The following is a 25,730-nucleotide window of genomic DNA, read 5'->3' on the forward strand; positions in this document are numbered from 1 at the left end:
TTTGCTCTGCTCCCCTCCCAGCACCAGAACGAACTCCACAGCCCCTGGGTTCCTCCCAGCTCACACCATAATCTTCTCAGCATACTGATGAACTGATGTGCAATTCCCAGAGCTTTCCAAGTTCCCCTGAACATGAGGCTTCTGCTCCCTAGAAACAGACAGCAATTACAGACTGATCTGTGGAGCTAGAAGGTTCCTTTGTTTCAAAATCCAGCTGTGGCTCTGCTCAGTGAAACAATTCAATCTCCAGCTGAACACAGGAGGGGTTTAACCCAGTTTTAAATGTGGGGCTACTGCTGCCTTTATTAAAAGGCTGCAATAGCCTTTGGAAGTATAAATATCAATCAGAAGAGACTTGCATAAGTCAGAAAGGTTCCTTGAGGTCCTTCCATTTTGTTTAGGCTCTGTAGAAGAATTCAGTCATTATGAAATTAGTGATTCTGGCTGCCAAATGACTTGCTGAAGGTTGTGCTGCTGAATTTCAGCCCAGTTGGCACATGAGCAGAGTGTGTGAAATCCGCAATGGCAATTTGTGTGATAGGGAAATCTGCCTGGCAGGGAACTGCAAGAATGATTAGGGATCCAAGAAGAAAATCTGTCCCAAGGAAAGGCAAGTGGAATGTAAGTTGAGTAGACAGTGTGATTATTTGGAAGCCTCCTAGAAGCTTACAATGAATTCTTTTTAACAAAACTAAAGAGAAAATGCAACATCCAGATAAAATGAATCAGATCTTGATGGTAAGTAGGGAACTATTACTTAGGGGGAAGAGCAGGGGTTTCTTATGTGTTTAGGAGGGTTTGTGCCCATGGGAGTTTGAAAGACTGTCACTGGCACAAAACCCACGTGTGAATCCAGCTACTTCCAGGTGTAATGCAGGATTTGACACCACTAATTCTAATTCATGATGTGATATTTATGGATCTGTATTTTCCAGGGAATTTTTCTTTAATTTACCTTGGTAGGCTCTTGGGTTTGTTTTTCCCTAATGACAGGGAAAAAACTGCAGTTTCTCAGTAGCTCCAAATCTCCTAGCACATCCCTGAGCCTGGTGGTTCCATCAGGTGTCAGAACAGCCCTGCTCCTGCAGAGACCTCAGTGAAGTCGTGCTGCACAAGTTCACCTGTTGTATTTTTTCTTCTGTTGTCTTTAAAGCCTTCTGCTTCTGCCTGGGTCAGTACTGAAGGCCATGGGAAAGAACTGCAAACCCATCAGGGATTGAACCACTTTTTTTTAACTCTTTAACCAATAGGTCAGCTGAAGTCTGTTAAAGCAGTGTAAAGCCATGATGATACTGAAAAAATGGCTGAACCTTGTCTAGAATAAGACTTTGAAGATCATTACAACTGAGGAATTACTTTGGTCCTAGATACATGGCAGAAAACCTTAAAATAAGACCAGTAGAGACCAAGGTGCAGGTTTAAGCCTCTACAGTAGACCAGAGTTAGAGCAAGCAATACAAACATGCACCTACCCTGACTGGAAGTTTGTTGGATTCTTAGGAAGATCAAACTTCCACGGAAGGTAGCAGGATTTTTCTGTGCAAAAACCTGTAATTTATTTACCAAGGAATTTAAAACCCAGGATTCTCCTGCAACTTGGAACAGGCGCTGGTATTTTCTTGTGATACAGACTTCACAGCCTGAAAACTGCCCTGAGAACACTTTTGGACATCTCTCTGGGTTAGCTGGAACTGCTCATCTGTATTTTTATCTCCAGATGATGAACTTGTCTCAGGGTGTCATGGGAAGTTTCTGTATGAATTTTCCCATGTAAGAACAGAGGGAATGGAAATATATCCATTCATGACAACCTTCAGGTGCTCTTGTTCTCCTGGTGTTTTAACACTTGGAATCTCATCCTTTTGGAGATGAGGGCATAAGGAGGAAAAGGCAGAAGAGTCTGAATACACCTTGACTTCTCTTTTGTTTGAGCTGCCAAATATGCACAGAGTCATTATCAGAAAAGAAAAATTTATTTGTGCCTCCACTGAGACTCAAGCAATGATATAACCTGAGGGGCAAAGGCACTGTCAGGATGCATCTGGAGGCATTAAAGTATCTCTATGCAGCTGCTCAGCCAGAAAAGCTGCTCAGATTTCTGAAGTCCTTTCATTGAGCTGAGCCCAAGGCAACATTTTAGTAGGAAACGGCCTCTTTAAAAATTAAAAGGAGTTATTTTTGCATCATTTGACTTGGATTATTTTAAATGTGTTCCATTATGGGTCACCCATGTTGCCAGAAAAATAATGAAATTGCAACTTGTTCTATTCAGATCAATTCCCTGAATATACAGACAGCTTTATTGCAGAATTCCTTACACAGCCACAATACAGCCTGTAGTACAGCTACAAAAACTATGAAATGGCCAAGCTTAGGTTCTAGTTCTAGTACAGACAGGTGGCATACAACCTGCACAGATGTTCTCAAGTGTCTCAACAGTGACCAATAAAAAATGACTCCTCACTTTAGTCAAGGATTATCACAAGGCTGAAATGACATAAAATTAACAAGAGGAACTTCTGTTCCTTTATAATCTTGCTCAATCAAATCCAAGCTACCCTTTGTGAGCCAGCTGGAGATGACCTAAACCTTCAGTAATATTCAGAAGAAAGATCTTTTGTTTATGCTGTAGTGCAAGAGCTCATTGATGTTAAACTTGCATGATTTTTTTTCCAGTTGATCACCACTGTGTGAAAGACAAGCAGCAGTAGCAAGGAGATTTAAGAGTGGGATGTTGTAAGCCAGGCTGTTCCAAACTGAGAAGGTGGATGGGAACAGGAAAGCAGCAGAACCTCATTGGCAGTGGCAAAGTTGCTTCTTCCACCCATGCCCTTTCCAAAATCAGTTTTCCAAAATCTCAGCAGAAAAGAGAAAGCAAAAAAGTGATTCTTGCCCCTTTTTATGAGACTGGGTTCACTCTGATGACCTTTACATCACCATAAAAGCATTTATTTTCTGCTTTTTCTAACCTCACTGTGGTAAGTGCTGAACCTATAAACTAAAACATGCTCACTCAGCACCAGGGCACCACTTACTGCTTTTTCATAAAAATGCCTCTAACTTCTCCTGTTGGATTGCCTCTAATTCCACGTGACCTAAAGCAGTCCTCCTTTTATAGTTCTTTTCCTCAGACGTGGATGTACATAACCTTATGGATGCAGTCTTACCAGAAGCACAAGACAGCCATAATATTTCATTACTCGAACAAGAAACTTCCCTGCAATCACCTTTAATTTTTTTTTCATCCCACATGAGATGGTCAGTGATCATCTGTGGCCTGCTGTATATTTTGCTTGGATGTGGGGAAAGTGATGGAATTGAAACACTCAAGAACAACACTAAAATCAAACTTCATGGCCTGGCAGGGAGTGTTATGACTGCTTTGAAAACAGAGAAGAATTAGCTGCAGTATTGTGGTATAAAGCTTAACAGAAATTTACCCCAAGAAAAAAAAAAAGGAAGGAAAACAGACCTTGGAGATACTGCAGAAGAAAAAAAAGGCAGGAATTAGTCCCCCAAGACTCTGGGTTTGCCACAACTACTGGTAGACAAATCTCTTTTTTGAACTGGGCAAAGTCTCCAGTGACAGCCGCAGCTTATCTTGAAGACTCTTATCTATTTTAATCAGGCTTCTTCTAGCACCTGCTGAAACCTCTCCAGAGCTCAGGATTGGCTTACACACACATATGAAAAGGGCCCTGTGGCATGTATTCCTTGCAAACAATCTGTTCTCCTTACCTCATAGAGTGTAATGATGCCATTTGTCTCATTTGGAGGCTTCCACTGAACATAGATCTTCTCTTCAAAAGGTCCTCCTTGGATGGATTCCAAAGGAATGGGACCAGGAACTGAAGGGGGGAGAAAACCAAAACAAAAAATGTTAGAAGCTCCCACCAGCTCCAGATGTACACACATCAGAAGACAGAGACTGCCAGTTAGGGAATGCAGAGCTGAAAATAAAACAAATAAATATATAATAAAAAACCCTCAAGGCACTCCCCTTGCACCAAGGTACTATCAACATGAAAGGCCATGCTCAAGCTTTGGTTCAGATAAGGAAACTAACCAGTAAGTGATACATAAAATCAGAATTCATTAAAATACCCAGGTAATTCCAGTATATACATTTATTCCAGTCCAGCTCAGCAGCAGTAGGAAATTTATTTTGTCCTTCTCTGCCCACACAACAGCAGAGCTCTCTCCAGCTAAACAGCCAGATTGCACCTTGGCAGAATGTTACTGGGCTGCCCACCTTTATCAATATGAAAGATTGATTCTCACAGTAAAGTAACAATGTAAGATTTATATTTTATTATGGCTACAAGGCCAGCTTAAAAAAAAACCACTTACTCAAGCAAAATTTTAATGCTGTGGAAGATAACTAACTAAATGCACTCCCCAGCTTGTCTGATAAAAACCCTGTTCATTTTTCTGAAGGATCTGCCATCCTCTTATGTCCCCTCCTATGATATACTGGACTGCAAGAGCCACTTTCAGCTGAGAGAAACTCAGGACAACAACTTCTCACAGCTCTGCAGAGGCAGAACACTTCTTTTGTAACACATTAGACAGAATGGAGGCTTGTGGTTTATGAGAGTCCTTGGTCTGAGATAACTCAGATGGGATAATAACACTTTAAAGCTTTCCACCAGTACCTCCAGAAAACATTTTTGTATCAGGAATGGAAGAATTAGCATCAAATGAACTTCCCTTCTGAGAGGTACATAGAATGCTAAATCCAGGAGATAAGAATTAAAAATGCTGGAAGGGAGGACATTAAACTTCTTTTTGGGGCACTGATGTGAAGGCACAAGAAAAATCAACAAATGCCAGGTTTACATTTGCCCATACGAGGGAAGGAAACTTCTCTGTGGGTCCTGGGGAGTCCAGAACATGACTTCTACAGAAAGAAACCCAATGCTGTTCCGTAGCTGTGCAGACTGGCATTGATCATTCCCAGCCCTTCAGGAGCCCTGTGCTTTCCAACACATGGCTATGAAATGGAAAGTATTTACACCTCCAAGTTTTCCTCACATACCACCCTGGCCAGAGAAGCCATCTCTAAGTCTGATGGGACAGAGGGTAATGGTGCCATTTACAAATTGAAAATATTCATTTCCTTCCCTAAAAAACCAAGGAAACAAGCCCAACACAACTTACCATCTTCCTCAGTCTGCACAACCAGCTCCTCACTTTCCATTTTGCCCTCTGGATTGGAGAGGGCCAACCTCAGCCTGATGGTCATGAAGGGCCGAAGACCTCGCAGGGTGTAGTGGGAAGAAGTTTGGATGAGTTCTTCTGCCTCAAATTTTTGCTGGTTAAACACATACTGGTACTGGACTGTGAGATTGTAGCTGTGGCATCGGGTCACTGCGTACCCAAAGGGCTCCCACTGCAGGGTCAGCTGGCGGGAGCGGATGTCCACGACTTCTACATTTTGTGGCCCATGGACAGGATCTGTGAAGCAAGCAGGAAAAAAAAAAAATATATTAAAAAAAAAAATAATTTGACCTTTAAAGAGGTCAGTTATCCATTAGTATTCTTCCTTCCATACTGCCAGGGTGTCCAAGTACTTCACAGCTCTGGATGCTCTTTACGCTGTAAAGTGATACGGAAATTCATGTCAGCCTCACAAATGCGTTCCATCTCCTAAGCTTTCCCTGTCACAGGGCCCTGAACAGTGATCATGCTATGGATTCCTGTGAAGCCTCACTGTCCTGGTTTGGGCCAGGATAAAGGTGATTTTCTGTCTTGTAATTTTGCTTTCAGCTAAGTTTCTTGTAAGCAGACACTCACGGAATCCAACAGCGGCAGCACGATGCCCATCAGGTGGGTAGTGTGGAGGTCACACTTCCTTCATGCTTAACAGCAAAAAAACCCACAAAAAATTGATGGTTCATCAAATTGGTTCACTTGAAAGTGCCTAAATACCTTGGTGAGACTCAGGCTGAGCAATGCAAATACATAGGAAATGGCTGTCAGAGAAGGAACATCACTTGACTTTCAATTTAGCTACACATCCCCTACACTCTCCTGCCCACCCTAAACCCATCCTGCTCAGAGACTAAAGCCTCACTCTTAGACTTCCACCATCCCAGAGCTACTACCCCCTCAATTTTTTCAATTCTTCAATGTTTTGGCCACGCAGCAGATGAACAGATCATGCCACTCCTTGGATAAGTTTTCTGAGTCATCTCAACTTTGTGCCAATAAAACTTTTATTTCAGCACATACCAATACCTTGGCCTCATCAAAGTTTCCTTTCTCTTTATTATTCCTTCTACAGTATCTGGCTGAGGCTCAGTTTGAATATTCATATGAAGGAATCATTTTCACCTGCTGTTCCTTAATTTATTTTTAACAGCATAACTCAAATGCTCTGACTACAGACTCTGTGCTTTATATAAAATATAAATGCATGCACTGCTAGACATGCAGACATAAAGAATGAAGGATGAGTAAAAATCAGTGTTTGAGATCTGTCAGGTGGTAACCATGCTACGTATCATAATTTGCTTATCTGACATTTCTTCAACTTGTGTAGCTCTTTGGTGGCTTTGCTCAATATGTCTCTAAGCTGGTCAAATAGAAAATACATAATTTCACAAATATTCTTGATTTCTAACACAATTTAGTGTTTCACTCACTTCTCATATTCTCCTGTGATTTCAGCCCATGCAAGAAACAGAACGTTTTCATGGAAACAAAGTCCCAAGGACTCCCAAATACCAATTACACTTCTTTGAAAGATAAATAAGGTGCAGAAAAGCCTTCTTGTAATTCCTTAAAGGAAACCATGCTCCAGCCATGCTGACTTCAACCTACTAATGCAATAGCAGAAAATACTCTCCAACAACCAGCATATTCTGTATTACTTCTAAAGAAACCCCAGTGATTGCCCATGGAAAAAGAGCTGCTTCTGAAATGAACATTATTCTGAATCTTTATACAGATACAAACACACCCAGAAGCTGTTGAAATTCAAGAGCTATTAAAGGACCAGGGGTCTAAAGCTGGCAACTGGGTTAGGATTCTGTATGACATGTCATTCCCTTAGCACCCAGAAAACCTCTTACATGAAAAAAAAAAAAAATTATGTGTATGTGTAGGTATGCACAGCATTATTCCTTTACCCTAGGTCCATGGAAAGAACACTTCTGTAGATGAATTTTATAAAGAAAGAGATGGTTCTGTGAAATCTTTCAGCCTCTGAAACTGTAAAGGCAAGTACAAGCCTTGTTCCAAGATGCTTTGAAAGGAAAGAAGTCCAAAAAGCAGATGTTTGTCCTCCAGAACTCTCCACAACACCAAAGCATCAGCTCCAGACCCCAAACCAGAATGTGGTTGAGACACAGCAAAAATATTTCATGCCAAGACAAGGATGCAGCTGAAGACAGCAATTAACCTCCATGTTAATTCTGTACTGCTTGGGGATTTCTGTAAGTTCTGGACTGAATAGCTAATTAGAGGGTGTTTGCTTTACTGATATCAGATGTGCTGACTTTATCCATGGGTAAGGAATGACTGACTGAGCAGCATCTCACCAAGTCAGATGGGCTAAACCTGGACCAGGGAAAATTTTTAGTTTGCTTTCTCATTTTTTTCATATTTACCCTTTTCTTTCTTAACCGAAGTTGTATGTCTGGGAACTGCCTGTATCTCCAAGTTTCTAATTCCACTCAAAATGTTACTTTAAATGCTTTAAGATACACCCCAAGGGCTTACTTTACTTTTTCTCAACACAAGTTTTCCATAGAGTAACCAGCCTATTAACAGATTGCTTGGAGTTACAAAGTGAGAAACTACATTGCAGCTTCCAAGGATAGTCCAGACCTCACTTAACAATCACAGAACATAGCAGAGAAGAGGCATTCTCCCAAGAACTGTCTGTTCTCAGGCTGATAATCCTAAAATGTGAGATTTTGCAGTGGGGAAAAAAAAAAAATATATATATTATATATATCACGATGCTGTGGTTCATAATGGAACCAGGAATGGGCTTCAGGTTTCAGAAAGAGTCATATGAGACTCTAAAAGCAGCTGCAGAGACTTCACATCTAACAGCTTTCTTGATTTTAGAGCAAAAGGGGAATAAATAAGTAAAAACTATTTAATTTAATTTTCTAAACTTTAGATTCAGAGAATAACAAAAAAACCTGGGATTAAATCAACAAATAGAAACTGGACCAGGAAACCTTTCTATTCTATCTCCCTCCCTTCTCTCACTCAGTTTCTATCTCCTTTTTTTCTCAAAACTGAGGCTATGTAATTTTGTAAAAGCTTTCCTGTTGCCAAACTGATTTCCTCTGCAGTGTAAAGCACTGAAAGTCATTCTCAAAGATGAGATTTGTGTACTGTTGTTTTTAAAGGGTAGTAATCCTGCTGTCTTCTCCATTTAATTCCTTCCAAATTTTAGCTTTGTAAGTAAACAGATATTGGCTGCAATCTCAAAAGGTCTGGGTCTGGTACTGTTTACCACTGACTATTTTTCAGTTTTTTCCAAAGTTAATAAGAAAACAAACAAACAAAAATATTTCTGATTAATCTACAATGCTCTAGTAGTGGTGAATATTTGAAACTGAACAAACTGCTCCATTTTTGTATTCTTGAAATCATAGATTCCAAAAAATGCAATAAACCCTTATAGAATCAGAGAATCATAGAATTAGCCGGGTTGGAAGGGACCTCAGAGATCATCTAGTCCAACCCTTGACCCACCGGAGCAGTTGCTAGACCATGGCACTGAGTGCCACATCCAGTCTTTTTTTAAATGTCTCCAGGGACGGAGAATCTACCACCTCCCCGGGCAGTCCATTCCATAGCCTAATCACCCTCTCCGTGAAGAAATTCTTTCTAATATCTAACCTAAACCTCCCCTGGCACAACTTAAGACTGTGTCCTCTTGTCTTGTTGAAGGTCGTCTGTGAAAAGAGTCCAGTTCCCACCTCGCTACAGCCTCCTTTCAGGGAGTTGTAGACAGCAATGAGGTCTCCCCTGAGCCTCCTCTTCTTCAGGCTGAACAGCCCCAGCTCCCTCAGCCTCTCCTCATAGGGCCTGTGCTCGAGTCCCTTCACCAGCCTGGTTGCCCTCCTTTGGACCTGTTCCAGGACCTCTACATCCTTCTTAAACTGAGGGGCCCAGAACTGGACACAGTATTCGAGGTGTGGCCTAACCAGCGCTGAGTACAGGGGAAGAATCACCTCCCTGGACCTGCTGGCCACACTGTTTCTGATACAGGCCAGGATGCCATTGGCTTTCTTGGCCACCTGGGCACACTGCTGGCTCATGTTCAGTTTCTTGTCAATGCAGACTCCCAGGTCCCTTTCTGCCTGGCTGCTCTCCAGCCACTCTGTCCCCAGCCTGGAGCTCCCCATGGGGTTGTTGTGGCCAAAGTGCAGGACCCGGCACTTGGAATGTTGAACCTCATCCCATTGGAATCAGCCCAACTCTCCAACCTGTCCAGGTCCCTCTGCAGAGCCCTCCTGCCTTCGAGTTGGTCCACACTTCCTCCCAGCTTGGTGTCATCTGCGAATTTGCTGATGATGGACTCAATCCCTTCGTCTAAGTTGTCTATAAAGATATTAAACAGAACTGGGCCCAATACTGTTCTGTTTAATATCTTTATAGAGGACTTAGACGAAGGGATTGAGTCCTTAAAAATTATTAACCCAACCCAGCTGATTAGTGTAAGAAAAGCTGCTAAAACATATCTCAACCCAAAGCAAGACAGAAACACTGGCTCAGTTTGAGTACTTAGAGATCATATATAAAAAGACATAGATGTAACCTGCATAAAACAAACTAAAATGTTCTAGGTGTCCTGAGACCTTGGAAAAAGCAAAGGAAATTCTTAATAGGCAGGAGCAATGAAACAGCTGCCACCCATCTATGAAATGAAGTCTTGAACCCATGCAAAGAAAATTGCAGGCTCTGGGATTTCACTGTGCAAATGCTGTGGTTTTCATTTCAGCCTGGTCGAACTAGAAATTACATTTTGAAAGTCCCCATCCAACCCAAGGGCTGACCAATACTTTTGGATACCACATCTCCCAGTGGTGCTTTGATTCCCATCATTACTCTGGTGGGTTGCAGCAATCACTCAGCAGGCCAGGGAACTTTCTGAAGTCCTTGTGATGTCTGAGTGGCCTGAATGGGAACAAAGTCTCCCAGTGCCCCACCAGCTGTGCTCTCAGTCCTTAGCTCAGCTGAGCACCCATTTTTGCCTTACCAGTGACCTGCAATCTTCAGAAAGTGCATTTTCTGCTATCACAGTATCACCATTTTGCAGAAAAGTTGACTTTTGTTGGTAGGTTTTACTCTTGCCTTCTGGAGTTCCCAGCTCTCATTTTGCTCACTGTCATCTTCTTGCTGAAGGTGAGGTGTAGGAAGGCAAAAGTTGATTTAGATTATTAATAACAACAGTCTCTGCTTTATGCCCCTCCTTTAAGAGAAGAACAGGGAGGAAAGAAAGCAATAGGGAAACACTGGGGATTGAACATGGAACTCGGGCTAAGAAGTGAAATTTAATAGAGAACACCATCTTTTGTCCCCAGGTTAACCACCTACTGCAAGAACCTTTTGCTGTCAGTAGAGCCATGACACTGAGCAGCCCATGTCTGTGCTTGTCTGAGGCCCCATGCCCATGTCTCCTGACCTTATGGAGAACAGGAGAGGGAGTTTATTAGCAGTGCAGGTGGCCACTGATTAAATTCTCTTTCCCAGCAGCAGGTTACAGAGACTGAAGGCACAAAAGGAAGAGAAACGAGCATGAGAAGTGCAGCAGTTTCCCGTGAGTCCTGAACAGGTTGTTTCAAATAAAGAAAGAGAAGGAAAATAGGTGTGAGTCTGACTCCCACCTTCCCCTCAACCCACCTGTCCCTGAGCTCATCAGCCAGGTCCTCCAAGAGCAGACCAACCAACACCTGGGCATCCCAGTAAGGTCCCTATCCCTTCCTCTTAGGTAGACTGGGAGGAGACAAGTAGAAGATGGGGTGCACTGGGTGTAGATACTAAGACTAAAACTTGTGTTCTCACAGCTACCAGCATAACATGGCCTCTCTCTGGAGCCTAGAAAAGATTTAAATCTATTTTCATTGACAGAATATATATTTGGTATTAGCACAGGATGGCTGAGAATCCATAGAATGTTTCACTTGCTCTGAGACAGTGATCACTGCTCACAAACCTTCTCCTGATGGTGGCTCAGCAGTCAGGGTCTTGGGGTTTTTCAAAGATGTTCTGCAGATGGAAACCCAAAAAGCAATTTGCCTGACTATGATTTTACTTACTCTGAGTAAGAGATCAGAGCTCACCTTTATTCCCTCCTTCTTTTCCTCCTCCTCAAGTTTCCAAAGGATGAAACAAGCCTAGGAAAAAATAGCTACTACCACAAACCATGCAGTAAGATAAAAAGAACAAAAGCATTCAAGTGCTTTCCCTTAGATGCCCAATCCAAGTGTGTGTGGTGGTTCAGGATGAAACATCCAACTTCACAGTGAGTGCTGTTGATCTCTTTAAGGAGATTCTGACAGACAAGTGGTTCCACAAACACCTTCTGTCTCAATGTCCTGTACATGGAGCTCTCAGAATGATTCTGCCCACCCCTGAAGTGCAGCCCCCCTGGCTGGGACAGAGCTGCTCTGGGGAGCCTCTCAGCTCCTGCAGCTCCTGCCCATCATATTCCAATACCTTGATCCAAAGGTGGGATAAATGCCTTTTCAGACATGACAGATAAAAACACAGATTAAACAGAGCTTGCTAGTTTTCCAACCCTAAAAAAGTGTTTTGGCTTTGCTGTTTTCTGCAGAAAAACATCTCCCTAATATTTGGATCAAACTTTCATACATCTTTTTTTTAAACCAATCTGGATATCATCACTGGTCCAAAGGCAGTGCAGTCAAAACTGAAAGCAGGCAATTAGACAGAAAAACATGTCCTGAGTGAAGACATGGAACAGAGGAAAAAAAAAAAAAAGTATAATTGATGCAATAAAATCACTAATGAATAAAAAACCTGTTTGTTGAAATAACTACAATCAAACCTTGAGTCATACACAAAGAAATAGGTGTCATTATGGCTGATGAACTGAAATAGGCTACTTTATGGCATTCTCTGAGAAATGAAAAAGGAGCCCTGCCATATAGATGAAGCTGCTATAAATGAAAGATTAAATAAGTCAAATAGTGGAGTATGTGCATAGATAAGGCAGGGACTGAGCTTTCTCAACAGCTAACAAGGTTATTTTTCTTCAGTTCTTAGCACATTGTCTTCATTTTTTGGCTGATGTTTCAGTTGCACCTTTTACTTTGAATTACACACTGAAAGAAACCCAGATTAAAAAGAAAAAAATAAATATATATATATTTGGTCTATTACAAAACCCATTAAACATCCCCTGATCTCATAGTTCAATCTTATTAAACATAACATATAAATAAAGAGGCAAATCAACCTACATGCCTTTAAACTAAGCCCAGATCTATCTGATGTTTGAGAAAATCAGCAGAACTTTTAATTTGTTAAAAAGCCTGCCTGTCACACTCATGGAACAGAAGTCCCCAGGCTGGCAGGTGCCCAAGGTTACAGGACCAGGAGCCACCAGCACAGATGGGCACCAGCAGCAGCCACTGCACCACTAACTTGGGCTGCTCCAGCTGACACCCAGAGGAGCTGCCAAACCTTCACTTGTAAACATCTTCAGGATAATTAAGCACTACTTAAAACAAAAAAAAGGCTTTTTAGCATCTGCTGAAATAGGTATTTTTTCATTCTATTGTGAAATGGTAAAAGGAAAGCTTTCTTCTCCTAATGCCTGAACCTATTGTTCTCTAGCAAATTTAAGAATTATAATTTAAAACAACAATAAAGGGATATTACTGGTTTTATTAAAAACATCTCTCATGGATACACATAGCAGTGGTTTTCCAGGCTGGGAAGAAGATATACATTATTGGGCATTTTGATGACAAAATGCTAAGCATAATCAAATATGCTAATGGAAGTGAGATTACAAGGCAGTCAAATCACTTTTTTTTGTTGTTGTTGTCAAACAGAAGTAAAATGTGTGGTTTTCATTATTTTATTAAGTATAAACAAAATATTTTAACTATTTATCTTACTATTGTGTGTATGCATTTATTGTTCATTACCTCTTCCTCTGTTTACTTCTGCTGTTATCTTCAAATGGAGTAAGTGGAAGAGATTAGAACAGTATAATCTAGTTTCTGAAAAAGCATAAATTATCTCCAGAAAAATAAATAAGGTAATAAAAAGAGGAGGCTAAAGGGAGGCTTCCTGTAGACAGTCATGGGTCTGTTGAATTATTCTGGGCAAGAGAGAAAAGCATTGCTCTTGCAGATAGACTCTCATTTGTAACTTTGTCTTCCTTTTATGTCTGTGCAACTGGCAAGCTAAATTCTTTATGTTGTTTTGGAAATCTGTCTTTCTAAAACAAAAATAAAATAATTAAAATTCCAGTTTAACTTTTAAATATAGCAGAAGCTAAGTGGTGATAAAGAGCTGGCTTGCCAGCACTTGAAATACCCTCATTGCCCAAATCCTTGTGGGGCTTTTCCATTTTCCTCCAGATTTAGGAGCAGCAGCAGCTGCCTTTTTCACCATCTTTCCATACACAAGGAATCTCCCCATGATGGGACCCAGCTGATTCCTGGACCTGATGACATTGAGGGATTTTTTTTCTCTACAGGATGATGCGTTGGCAGAAGAAAGAAAAACCACCAAAACCCCAGTATTTTCAACTGCTAATAGTGTTAAGTCTAGATGATTAAGTAATTATCTAGAGTGAAGTAGAATATGTCACAGCCATAATAAGGTCAGACAAATGGGGAATCCTCAGGAGTAGGTGGTTAGAAATGCAGCCAGGGGAAAAGACAACAGAGACAGTAACTTGGTGTCAACAGAGTTTCTTTTCCCAGTTCTTTCCTTAGCCAGTTCTTTCCAATTCCTGCAGCTGAGGACTGGTTGCCATGTGCTCCAGAAACACATTTTTAGCAGAGGTCCAGACACAGTTTATGACCAGCTGTTTAATTCTCATTTCATGCTCATGTCTTCCTTCCACAAGGATGTTGAAGTCAGCACTGCAGTGGTGTTAATGCCATGGATGGTTGACTATTATGTGAGTGCACACATTTGAACAAATGGTCACTTCCAAATGCTACAGCCACTCCTTGGGATCATGGAGGACAGATTAAAAAGTTTGCTCTGGACAAAATCATTTAGCCCAATAAGTGCCCTTTTCCTGGCCAGGGTTGCAGTTTCGACTCAAATGAAAATAAAGCAGAATAAATTTATGTATGACAAGAACAGAGTCTGAGGGGCAGGACCAGCACTTCTTTAACACCATTTATGTCTGCCCAGATTGCCACTGAAGAAATACTCTTAAAGGATTTCAACACAGGCATTATGTATGAAAAAATACAGATAAACAGCCAGTCCTTCAGAAACACTGTCAAGTCTATAAAGAGCTTGTAGCTTCTAACACAGCCAGGACTTGGTGTAATCTGAACATACAGGCCATAGTGTGAGGATTACAGCAGCCTTACTAATATCTCCTAACACACTCTTTCAAAAAACTCATTGAAATCCGAGTCTTTTTTTCAGCCCAAGTGAACCTTTTTAAACTCAGCAGCCTCTTTTCTTTTAGTAAAATCACAACTGGATTAATTGCCTACTCACAAAATGACTGAATGCTGAACGATTCCAAATTGTTCCTAATCCCTGTAATCTCTCTGCTGCTGCCTGGCCCCATTGAACAGGTTTCTGTTCTCAGCCCTGCTCGGGGCTGGGTGGCTGCAGGAGGCAGGAAAACTAAAAAGAGCTGGTGGAATTTCCACTGGTGTGACAGCAAAGCTCATTTTAGCCAGGAGAATTTCAGCCCACTTCTTTCATGAGCTTTGAGGAACTTCTGGGTTTTTTTATTTAAAAAACAAACAAAAAATCCAAAACAAAGCAAACAAACAAAAAACTCCAAACAAACAAACACCAAAACAAATACAGCCCCCCAAACCCTACAAACAAACCCTGACTGTTCATCAAAAAGCAAATTATTTCTGTTCTCAATTTTGTTCACTCCTATCTTCTAACAGAAAGCTGGAAGTTCCCAGCATTCCCTAATCCCTGTTTGCTGTGCAGGCCTGGATACATCCTTTGAAGGACTTCATTTGCCTAGCAAAGCAAGTGCTTAGCAGTCAGCTACCATTTTACAAGAGTACTAACATGATTTATTTAACAGGCATGGAAATCCCTTACAAGGGACACCACTGCATGAACTTGTGCCTCTTTGTCCTGCCCAGGAACATCTATTGCTGCCTTAGAGAAGGAAAACAGAGTCCCACAAGGAAAGAGATCAGTGAGAAAAAGATGAAGGATGGATTTAAAACCTATTTGTGCAAAGTGTGCTGACGTTCTGTTTTTAAGCACTCAGTACATTTATCTTAGAACTAAAAAAAAACCTGAGCCCTGGTTATAATGAGCACAGGAAGGTCAAACAGAATGGACCTAAAGGTACAGGCACATCTCTGGCCTGTCTGGATGATGGAAAAGAGTCCTGTCCTCATTTACAGACACAGGGAAAGGTAGGGGCAGATTTACAACCCTGCTTCATTTCTTTATCTCTTATAAGCAGGAGCAGGGAAATGACCATCCACCTGCTGGGAAAATGGGTTCACCATGACCAAAGAGCTGTCTGATACTACATCCAACCACTCTGACACAAACCCAAGCCAGGCTGTGGAAGATCTTGGGCTGAGGAACAGTGAGGCTGGATTGCCAAGAGCCACACCTGGTTCTGGGGGTGCAGAGCCCTCATCTTTGGGTTCTGAAGCACAGAGAGTGACAGAAGGTTCACAGCACTCCTTAAAATTGCAGTGCTAATGAACAAGCTAGTTAGTCATGCCCTAAAAGTTAGGGAAAAGCTCATTTGTCCACATCAAGGTCTTTATGTGGTTATTTCTGGGTGAATTAAATCTCTTGCCCTGGCCATTTCTTACTGTGTATTCAAAAAAAAAAAAAAAAAGAACTACTGAAGTGGAAAACCAGCAGTGTGTTTTGGGTTTGGCTACTGTGGCTTGATTCTTCGCTGCCCTGGCTGTAACAACAAGGCTAGAAGGAAGGAGGTGAGCACTCATGTGTGAAAAAAAGCCTATGTTTTTAACAGAATTAGGCAGCTGAGCTCATTTCCACCCCATTAGGATCAGGCTATGAGACAGTGCTGCCAAGGAAAGCGCAAAAGATTGGTTTTCCCCTCAGTAGCTGAAGCTTTGCTCTGGGCACCAAATACAGATCACAACACTTTGCAGGGGGATTGCAAAGCTTGTGCAGGGAACTGATCCAGACCCTGCCTTTCAATTTCTCAGCAAAGCCATTTCCACACAAACACACCACTGTGCTCTGAAAGAGTTGATTTGGAAATGGACAGAGGAGAAAGGAGGTAGATGCTTATTGGAAATCCATTTGCTGAAAGTGTGTTAAGGAAAGCTAAGAGTTTCTAAGAAAAGATCTGTTCATTTGTCACTGAAACATTCCAATAACTACTGCCCCAGCTTGGCACCACAGCTCTGCAAGTTATAGCAGCATTTATGGTGGGACAGACTTTTTGATCCTTTAATAAACCTTTGAATTTATATAAAGAAAACACCGTGTTCCTGATCTCGTTTTGCTCTAATATTCCTACCTAGAACAAGTGCTGAAAAAGTCAGCTTGATGGTTGGTTGTCCTCCAGCTGTTAAATTTCTTTCTGTTCAGAAGAGATGAGACAAAGAAGGGCAGAGAAAAATGGTTACTGCTTTGCTATTAAGATAAAAATATTCCTACTGGAGATGTGAAAGCTAGATGCTTATAAATTATCTCAAGAAGCAGAAGATCAGAAACATCAGGGATCTCCAGCTGGCATCCATTCAGCTCTACTGTCTCAAGATTTACAGATACAACTACTTTCTCTTCCCCTTTAATTTTGAGAAAACCTCCCACAAAACTTAAAATCCATGAGCACTGCAGCTCCCAAGTGATACAATTCAGTGCTGGGTCCAACTAGAATGAAGTTAGTGCTATGTTAATTTTGTGTTATTTGAGCTTATGCAGTGTTCCTGAGGACTTGTGTTTTAAGTGTTTTTTAAATTTGTTGTTAATTTTAAGTGTTTACAATATCAGGGGATAGAAAAAGAGCCCATCTGGCTCCTCAGCTCTGAGGGTGCACACAAACAGCATGGTCAGGCCTGACCATCACAGCATCTCTGTGCCTCTTGCCCATGGATACTGCTCTGTATTAAAGAGAGGATTTTTGCCCACAAGAACACTGCCTCCCTCAAGTGCACCAAATATTTTTAGCTCAGTGGAAGATACATGAAAGTGTCACCAAGAACTGCCTCATGGTATCAGGAATGGGCAGCAGTAGATTGGAGCCATTTACATCTTCAGCTGTGCCACTGAGCAGCAAAATAATTGGGAGTCTTAAATTTGGTTATGGTTGAAGACATTGTTACCAACCACCTGTGCTTCATTCCTTGTTCCATATCCCCCACTGTCACTTTCTCCTGCCTACCTCCACCCCAACACTTATTCCACAGTCAAATTCCTCAATTACTTCTGCACCTAAAGCTTCTTATTTCATCTGACTTGCCCAGCCCAACCCAATCTGCTCTGCATCAGGGACACCAGCTCCTCACCAGCCTGGGTTCCTGATCCCTGTGAGCCTCTGGCTCTCAGTCTCAACCTTTGATCATTTGTTACTCCTTTATCCCTAAAAGACATCCCAGCTCCCTTCAGCTCTTCCTACACAAGCTTTCACACCTCTGTCTTTCAGTTCTTCTCTAAACCTACTTTCCTTTACGCCAACATCAGCTCTAAGTTCAAGTCCAACAGACAGACTGGGCACAGCAGAGAAACCATTTTCACAAGAGGATTAAAGATCCTTTCAATTCTAATATTGAATTTAACCTTGGACAGGGCAAGAGCAACTCAGGGTAACTCAAGTCTTTTGAAAATTTGGCTTTTACTATCTGTGAAATTTTTGCTGTATACACAAGGACCACAGTTTTCTCCATTTCATCCAATTCAATCACACAGAGACATCCTGGTGGGTTCTCATGGTGACAGGAGAAAACAACACAACACAAAAAAACCACACCAAAAACCCTAACCCCCCTAAAAAAACCCTATGGCCAAGAGGGAAACAGCTTTAGACATACCCCAAATGCTTCCTACAGAAGACATAGGTTTAAGCTTAAAAATTGAATAAGCATGAGCAAAACCTAAACTCTCTACATCTCCTTCCTGGAAATGGTTGAAGATTTCCAAAGTATGCTGGGGTTTGCTCACCAAAATGTTACACTTTGATGGGCCCATAGAAATTTCAGGCAACAGATCATAGCACCTGCTCCACCTCCTGATATTTTGTCTTTGCACTACAGTCTGGGTTACAGGAAGGGGATTAATCTGTATTCTATATTAATCTATACTCTGAGGCAAACTTCCTGCATCATCAAAGCTGTGTACAAGGGACTGATGCTCAAATTGTGTTCGTATTTAGGCTTTGAGAACCTGGAACCTGGATTCCTTTTCTCTATGTGCCTATCACAACACCTCACACAAGGTGAGGGGGACTATAATGGTATTTATTAAAGAATGCATACAAAATGCTTAACGAAAATACTAAGAGATTAAAAAAATAGTAAGATCCAAGATCAGTGCAGAGAAAAAGAATACAAAGGACCCAAAATTCTTCTGCACATCACAGGCAAGAAACAAAACCACTCAGCAGGGGAAGCCTGCGTAACGACTGCCTACGTGACTCCTGTGCCTAATGGAAGCACTGGCCCTTTGCTTTCATTACACTTGCCAAAAGAAAATAAAAATAGACAGTAGCTGACTCTCAGCATTTGATTGAGACTTAGGATGTCAACCAAAGGAGGTAAAAAGCTCTTCTTGTTTTGTGTTGTTTTTAAAGACTGTATCTGTGATCTTTGTTGTGTATGTTCTAGGCATTGCTCCCTAGAGGACAAGACCACCTAATGGAAACCAGCAGCCTGGGGAAGTGTTAGGTGCCAGCATGCTCCTCAAAATAAACTCTCCTGTGAGAACAGTTCATTGATTTGTATATTTGACTCTCTTAGGGATTATTGTTCAATTACTTTTATCCTCTAAGATGAAAGCAGCTGAATGTAACATCAAAAGCAGATAAAAAAGTCGCATGTTTCAATTTTACTTTCAAACCTGCATAATATCCATTACAGAGCCAATTTTCAAGAAAGCCCTCTGAGAGCAATGGTGGACACTAACTCCATCAGAAAAACATCTCTCATCTACATTTCCTCTACTTATTCTGAAGTCAGCATCTTCCCCATGAGGCACATTATTTGTCCTTCAGGAAATGACAGCCTGCAGAAGCTATCTGAGAGCATCTCCTTTTATCAGGTGAGCTGCTTGCTAATTGTTGATATGATTAGTAATTTATCACCACTTAGAAAAACAAACACAGCATATAATCCCCACTACAAACCTGTAGTACCATTGAGGAATTTAAAGCACAGTGGTGGTGAAGACATGATGGAAATGTAATTTTGCTGGTCTGCATTCATTCTTCCCTAAAAGCTTTTCATGATCTTCTTGCAAGAAAAAAAATAGATATTTTTGATTGCCAGCCCCCTGTTTTCACTGTGGGACAGAAATTTATGTCATTTTTGGTTTGCTGCATACATGGCAAAGCAGTGCAGCTCCTGGAATCAGGATCTTGCTGAGATCCATGTGGATCCATCAGGATTTCCTCTGAGAGCCACGTGGAACAGGAGTTGTCTGGTGCTCCTTTCCATCAGCACAAAGTGAGCCTTGCTGCGTGCTCACCAAGCACAAATCTGCCTTCAGTTCCTCAGATATGAAAATCCCCACATTCCAAAGTTAAAACTCCAGTGGGATCTTTTTCCACTGAAGAGTGCACTCGGAGAATGGTTCCCGGGGTTGATGTGGCAGAACATCAGGACCATAGATCAACTTGCAAACAGTCCCCTTGGTGATCACAACCCTCAATTTCAAACCTCATCAAACAAATGACCTTACTGGCAGCCACAAACCCACTGAGAGCATCAACAGCAGTTTTGTTGAAGGCAGATAGGCAGTAACAGAGAGAGTTTAAATAAATACCTAGGCTGCCAAATTTGCATTTTTGATGAATATCTGTTTCCTCAGCTGTAAGAGAAACTACCCAATTTATAACACAACCAGGTCACTCTTCTTGTGGCCTCTCTGCTTGCCTACACAGATGTGAGCAAGACTCCCTGAATTCACAGCAGCATCAGGGGGAGCTGCAGACTGGCCCAAAAAGCCACTTTGGGACCCAGCAGAGATGGAGCACTGGAGTTCCAGATCATTGCAGCTGGATTTTTACTGCACTTGAGCTATTCATCTTCCTCTGGCACTATTTCTGTCTTTTGCAACAGATTGTTGTAAAAATCAGGTCTTTGCAAAGCTATTTCAGACAAGGCCAGCCTGTAATTGACATTGGTTTTCTTTTAGTGATGCAATTACAAGCAGAATGTAGTCATGAATATTACTGAACTTTAAAATATTGTTTCTAGGGGCAATAGATTTTACCCGAAGAGATATTAGTGCTCTACCTCAACATCAAAAAAAAAATGACTAAAACTTACAGCAACACATTTAAAGTCCATTAGTATGCATTTTCAAATGTCATGCCTCAAATGTGACAGCCAAATTCCTGAATCAATCAGCCAAAGGGAATGATTTTACTCAGAAAATATGTGATGAGAAGTAGCAGAAAACAACAAAAAGTAGAATAACTTCATGCTGTAACTTAAGCAAGTAAATAGGCTTTTTGGAGACCTAAGAAACAACACTGTAGAACATTTTGAGGATTTCTTTTTTCCTGTAATAAAACAAAGTTTGGAATTTTAATTTGTGATCTCCCCTACAAACAGTGCCTGGGACATTTTCAGGAAGGGACAAGTAGCACAGGGTGCCCAAACACCAGCTTACTGGCTGGGCACCATCAGCTACAAGGAGCAAAGATGCTATGTGCCAACTGCAGTTGATCTACAGGCACAGTTTGCATCTGTATTTCTGATGTTTGGCTCCTTCTCAGTGAAATTTTCAAATATATACAAGAATCCATATGAAAACCAAGCAAACCCTCATTTTTTCAATTAAATATTCTGCTCTGGAGCATCCTCCTATGCCAGTCTGACTCACCCATACAGCATGGCACATTCAGTCAGTGCTGAAGAAAATTAGAGCCTAAGAATCACTTCCATCATATATTTATCATATATACTTATCATATTCATGAGATAACAAAAAAAAAAAAATCAGAAAATCACTGTCCTACCATTTCAGTTTTGCTGGACATTTTCTGAAAGCTTCTTAGTCACATACTACACTTATATACTGGACTGACTGATTACCTTGCTTGGGTGGGGTAAAGATGATTTCCAGCAGTGTGTATTTAATAGGAAGCCAACTGATCTCATAAGGGTTAATGAAAGAGACTAAAAAAATCCTGAGAAATGTTTCTAGGTGATAGATTACCCATACAGTACTAATCCCTTTATAAATTCCATAGCAACTGCTACAGAAGTACACCAAGAGGAAAGTTAGTACAAAGGGAGCAGTATAAAGAGATTTCTGTAACAACTTATAGCAGTTCAAATCTGTAATTTCACTTTTTGTCCAAAGTATTACTGCCCCAAAACTCACAGCTGACTGGAATAAACTCATCAGAGTGGCTGTGAATCAGGTTGCCATTTCCAGGCAAAACACCCACTACAGCTCCCAGAGCAACAGCTTCAGAACAGAAAGCAAAGCATCACCCTTTTCACTGGGCAGGATCTACTACCTAGCTAAATTCCTTCAAGAAATCAACACTAAAGGCCTCAGAGTCCCTTTAGATCTCAGCCTAACTATGAACTTCCTAGGGCCAAAAGACAGATTTCCAACCCTGGGTACAGGAGAGGTCATTGTGCTGGATGAGCCAGAAGAAATATTGCTGTTCTGTGTGAAATCCTTTCCTGTGTGCCCCTGCATAAGACACTTCAATTAGTGTTATTGCTTAATCCATTTGTATCTAAAGCAAAGTGGCATGGAAAGGAAGCCCTGACACTGCAAAAGTCTCTGGTGATGATTTGGAGAAACTACAAAGCAAGGAAGAATTTTCTCGCATTGCACCCAGCACTGTCAAAGCATCCACACATCTGTTTGGAAGGGACCTCTCTTAAAAAGCCTCTCTGGTCCTTCCTAGAAGATGATTTCAATTCCAGGAATTGCAAAGCAACATCCTTGCCACCTCTTAAATACACATACTGACACCATCCTAACATCCTAACCACATGAGTTGTGTATTCTCAGCCACTGAAACCCCACATCCCCTGCAAATGCCACTGACTAAATTCATTACATATGGGGCTGTTTTCTCCTGTTGAATGCCCTTCTCTTCTGGGCTATGATTCCAAAAGGTAGCTTAAAACTAAATTGAGTATATTTCCACAACTAATAGGCAACAGTATCAAAGATTGGGGAAAAAAAAACAAACCATACTATGCTGTAAAGGAATAGTGCATCAGGCAGGGGGAAAAAAAGTCATGTATGAAGAAAGAAGAACCAGAAATGAAGAACCAGAATTTTTCAGCTACAGGGTTAACATTCCTGTGAAGATAATCCTCCTTTCCAAGATGTGACAAATCCAACTTCCTAGGAGATGGCTTTGAGACGGGAAATAAAGCTGCATTCAGCTGCAGTGGACAGCACATGTCTGGTGCTTCTATTATAAGCAGAAATTAATACCCAGGTAGAAATAACCACAAATCAGTCTTACTTAGCTCATCAGTTGAAATACCAGCCTTTGCATAAAAATACATTTTTGGCATTTCCAGTGGGATAAAAAGTCAACCTTGTCACTTAATCCTGGCCTGCTAATAAAGAAGGGGGAATATGAGAAGCAGAGCTTGAATCCTACTGCTCAGAGCCCTCTGGGAGGTTGTTCTTGCTGACAACTCCTGGGCATTTGTCATCATCTTAGAAGCTGGGAAGGAGAAGGAACTGTGTAGCCTGGATTAAGTTTGAAAGGGATGAGCTTCTGAGGAGTTAGTTTCAAACCTAAATACATCAATAATGAATGACTTGATGGGGAGGCAGATCAAATGGAGCTGAGCTCTGCTTCAAGAGCAGTGTGGATCTTCTGACAGAACTAATCATTACACATACACAAAGATCCACAGAATTCAAATAGAAAACAAATCAAAACTACCTCTATTTGTTAATAATAATTTTCCTAAGAAAATAGCTGCTTCAATTGGGCTCAGGCTATAACAGTTCTCTGAGGAAGGTAGGTCTGGGGATTTTTGCCTACAATACAATGCATCCATTGCAAAAGGAACCAAGAAACTTGATGGCTTTGCTATGAATAGAGCTAATTAAAATCTAACATACATAAAATAACATACATAAAGTATCTGCAACTGCCTTTTCCCCTCCTGGTTTTGTGCCTAGTGCTTCAAAACAGCTAAAAAAGACACCCTTAGTTTTATAGTCTTGTACTTAAGGAGACATTCATGGAGGTTGCATGGTCAAAGCTGGTGTTCTGAATAACAAATTTCATTCTTGGAATGGGAAGTAAGGGAAAAATCCTTTTCCTCTTTGTTTTCTTTGTTGTTTTTTCATTGGGGTTTTTGGTCATTTGTTTTCCTCTGTAGAACTTTTAAACAGAATACTGGAAAAGATTAAAATATCCTAAGTCTGTTATCTATCAGTAGCTATAAGTGAACATGAGATGCAAAAAGGGAGCATTCAAAGGGCCTCAGATTTCAATTTCTACCAATATCCAGTAGGAGAAAAAGCTTCCCCAGGCTGAACAAGAAAAAAGTCTTGGCCTTTTGATACACTAAATATTGTAATCACTGTATTAGAGACATTCTTCTTCATGCCTTGAAGCTTCAGGTTACCCTGACACCAAGACTGTTGTAACCTGATATTTCTGTTTCATCTTGTAAAAGGTCAGACAGTTTGGGAAAATCCTGCTGCTGGATCAGAAGCAGTAGGAACATACACTGGTTATTTCCAGGGATCTTCTCCCCTTCCAGGCCTTGAACCACACAAGAGCTGAGGATTCAGCCTCAACTGCTGGAATAACTCTGATTTTAACCATACAGGGTCTGGGGTCATCTCACAAATGGCACTAAAATTGGTTGTTACACAGCAACAGCAGGAATGAAGTGACCCTTATAAAGGCACCACCACTGAGAAAAAACTTGTGCCACAAAAAACTGTGTTTGGGAGCATGTAATGACAGAACAAGTCTGCCCAGGTATTGACTTTGTCACTTGAGTATCAATGCTCACAGAGATCTGTCTACAGACAACCAGAGAGGAAAAAAAACCTCTCATTCACCAGTGATGGTCTGCTCTTATCTCAACTTCTTTTCCTAATCCAAAACTGCAACAGTAATCAGATGGAAATAAAAGGAGCTTTCTTTGATAAGCATGGCAAGCTGCTGAAAGGCAGCAGTAGCCCTCAGTGTTGACAGGAACCACAAACATGAACAGACTCAGTATTTGGGTGTCAGTCCCCCAAGGGCTATTTTTATGGATTAAATTCTGCATAGGAAGTGGAAGGGTTGCTGCTTCATTCCTGCCAGTGCTCTGGTTGGGTTCAGCTGATCTGGACCCAACTCCTCCTGCAATCTGGGCTTTCTGGTTTGACCTCAGGCCTGCCTCATGGCTATGGACTTGGTGACAAGTCTGGGCTGTGTTCTGACCCTGATTATCATCACCAGACATGTTCAGTTCATCTTTACCAGGTGCTATGGGACTGTGCCAGCCCTACCACCTATTTGATATTGAATTCTGAGATTAGGACAAGCTGGAACATTCTTTTTTTTTATTTGTACATCAGTAGTCTCTTCACTTAGCATCTCCATGTTGTTGTGTGTTGCCTCTGAATTTTTCTCAAACTGCTGTTTAATTTGCTTTCATCATTTTTAATTGGAAGATCTGAACTTGGATGTTATTATGTCTACATCAGACAAAGCTTTTGTCAGCTGATAATCATAGATGTTTGGATTGGCTTATTTCAAATATCAGATGGTTATAATACAATGGAAAGCTTTTTAAAAGACTTCTCAGAAGTGTTACTCAAAAAGTATAATGGTCCCATTTTTCAAAAGGGAAGTTTTCCCTTTAACACAGACCTGGTACATAAAATAGTTTTCAGACAAACTCCTGCTCTCAGAATAGCTGTTCTCCAAGTTTTTAACTGCTGACATGGAAAACAAACTTTGCCTCTAGTTCAGGGGGCAAGTATTTGGTTTTAGCCCACTCAAGAGGAAATTAAAGCTGATTATCTCCAGCTCCAGCAGCCTCCACTGATTCCTCTTCAGAATCTTACAGCATCTTCAATCTTTAGAGATATTTTCATGTGCAACACAGAAGAGCAGGAAAACCTGAGGGAAGAACTGTCTGTGCTGGCCATGGAGCATATGACAGGCTCCAAAGAATGGCTCAGAGATTGACTGTCAAGTTTCTGAGGTTTCCATTGCTTACAAAATATTTTCCACATCCTGGTTCAGGATGCTGCTGCCCAGGGTAGGTAACCTTGGAGATAAATTGTTCATGAATCAGCAAATACTTGTGTGCATTCTTAAGATTTTCTGAAGTGAGCTATTTACATCCTTCTATAATCCTAAGAGGAAACAGGTGGCTCCTCAATGTACTTGT

The 25,730-nt window shown here is 41.1% G+C and overlaps 1 protein-coding gene across 1 annotated transcript in view; it reads right to left on the bottom strand.

The window, feature by feature from the left end:
* PTPRT (protein tyrosine phosphatase receptor type T) overlaps window positions 1–25,730 on the bottom strand; it is a 327,684-nt gene that overhangs the window by 150,099 nt on the left and 151,855 nt on the right. The window contains exons 8-9 of the mRNA XM_030463338.1: window positions 5,161–5,457; window positions 3,739–3,848 (exon numbers count right to left, since the gene is read on the bottom strand). Of these exons, the coding sequence (XP_030319198.1) occupies window positions 3,739–3,848; window positions 5,161–5,457 (407 nt within the window). The remainder of the gene's footprint in view (window positions 1–3,738; window positions 3,849–5,160; window positions 5,458–25,730) is intronic.

This window comes from Calypte anna, chromosome 20 (genome assembly GCF_003957555.1).
Source record: "Calypte anna isolate BGI_N300 chromosome 20, bCalAnn1_v1.p, whole genome shotgun sequence".
Lineage (NCBI taxonomy): Eukaryota > Metazoa > Chordata > Aves > Apodiformes > Trochilidae > Calypte > Calypte anna.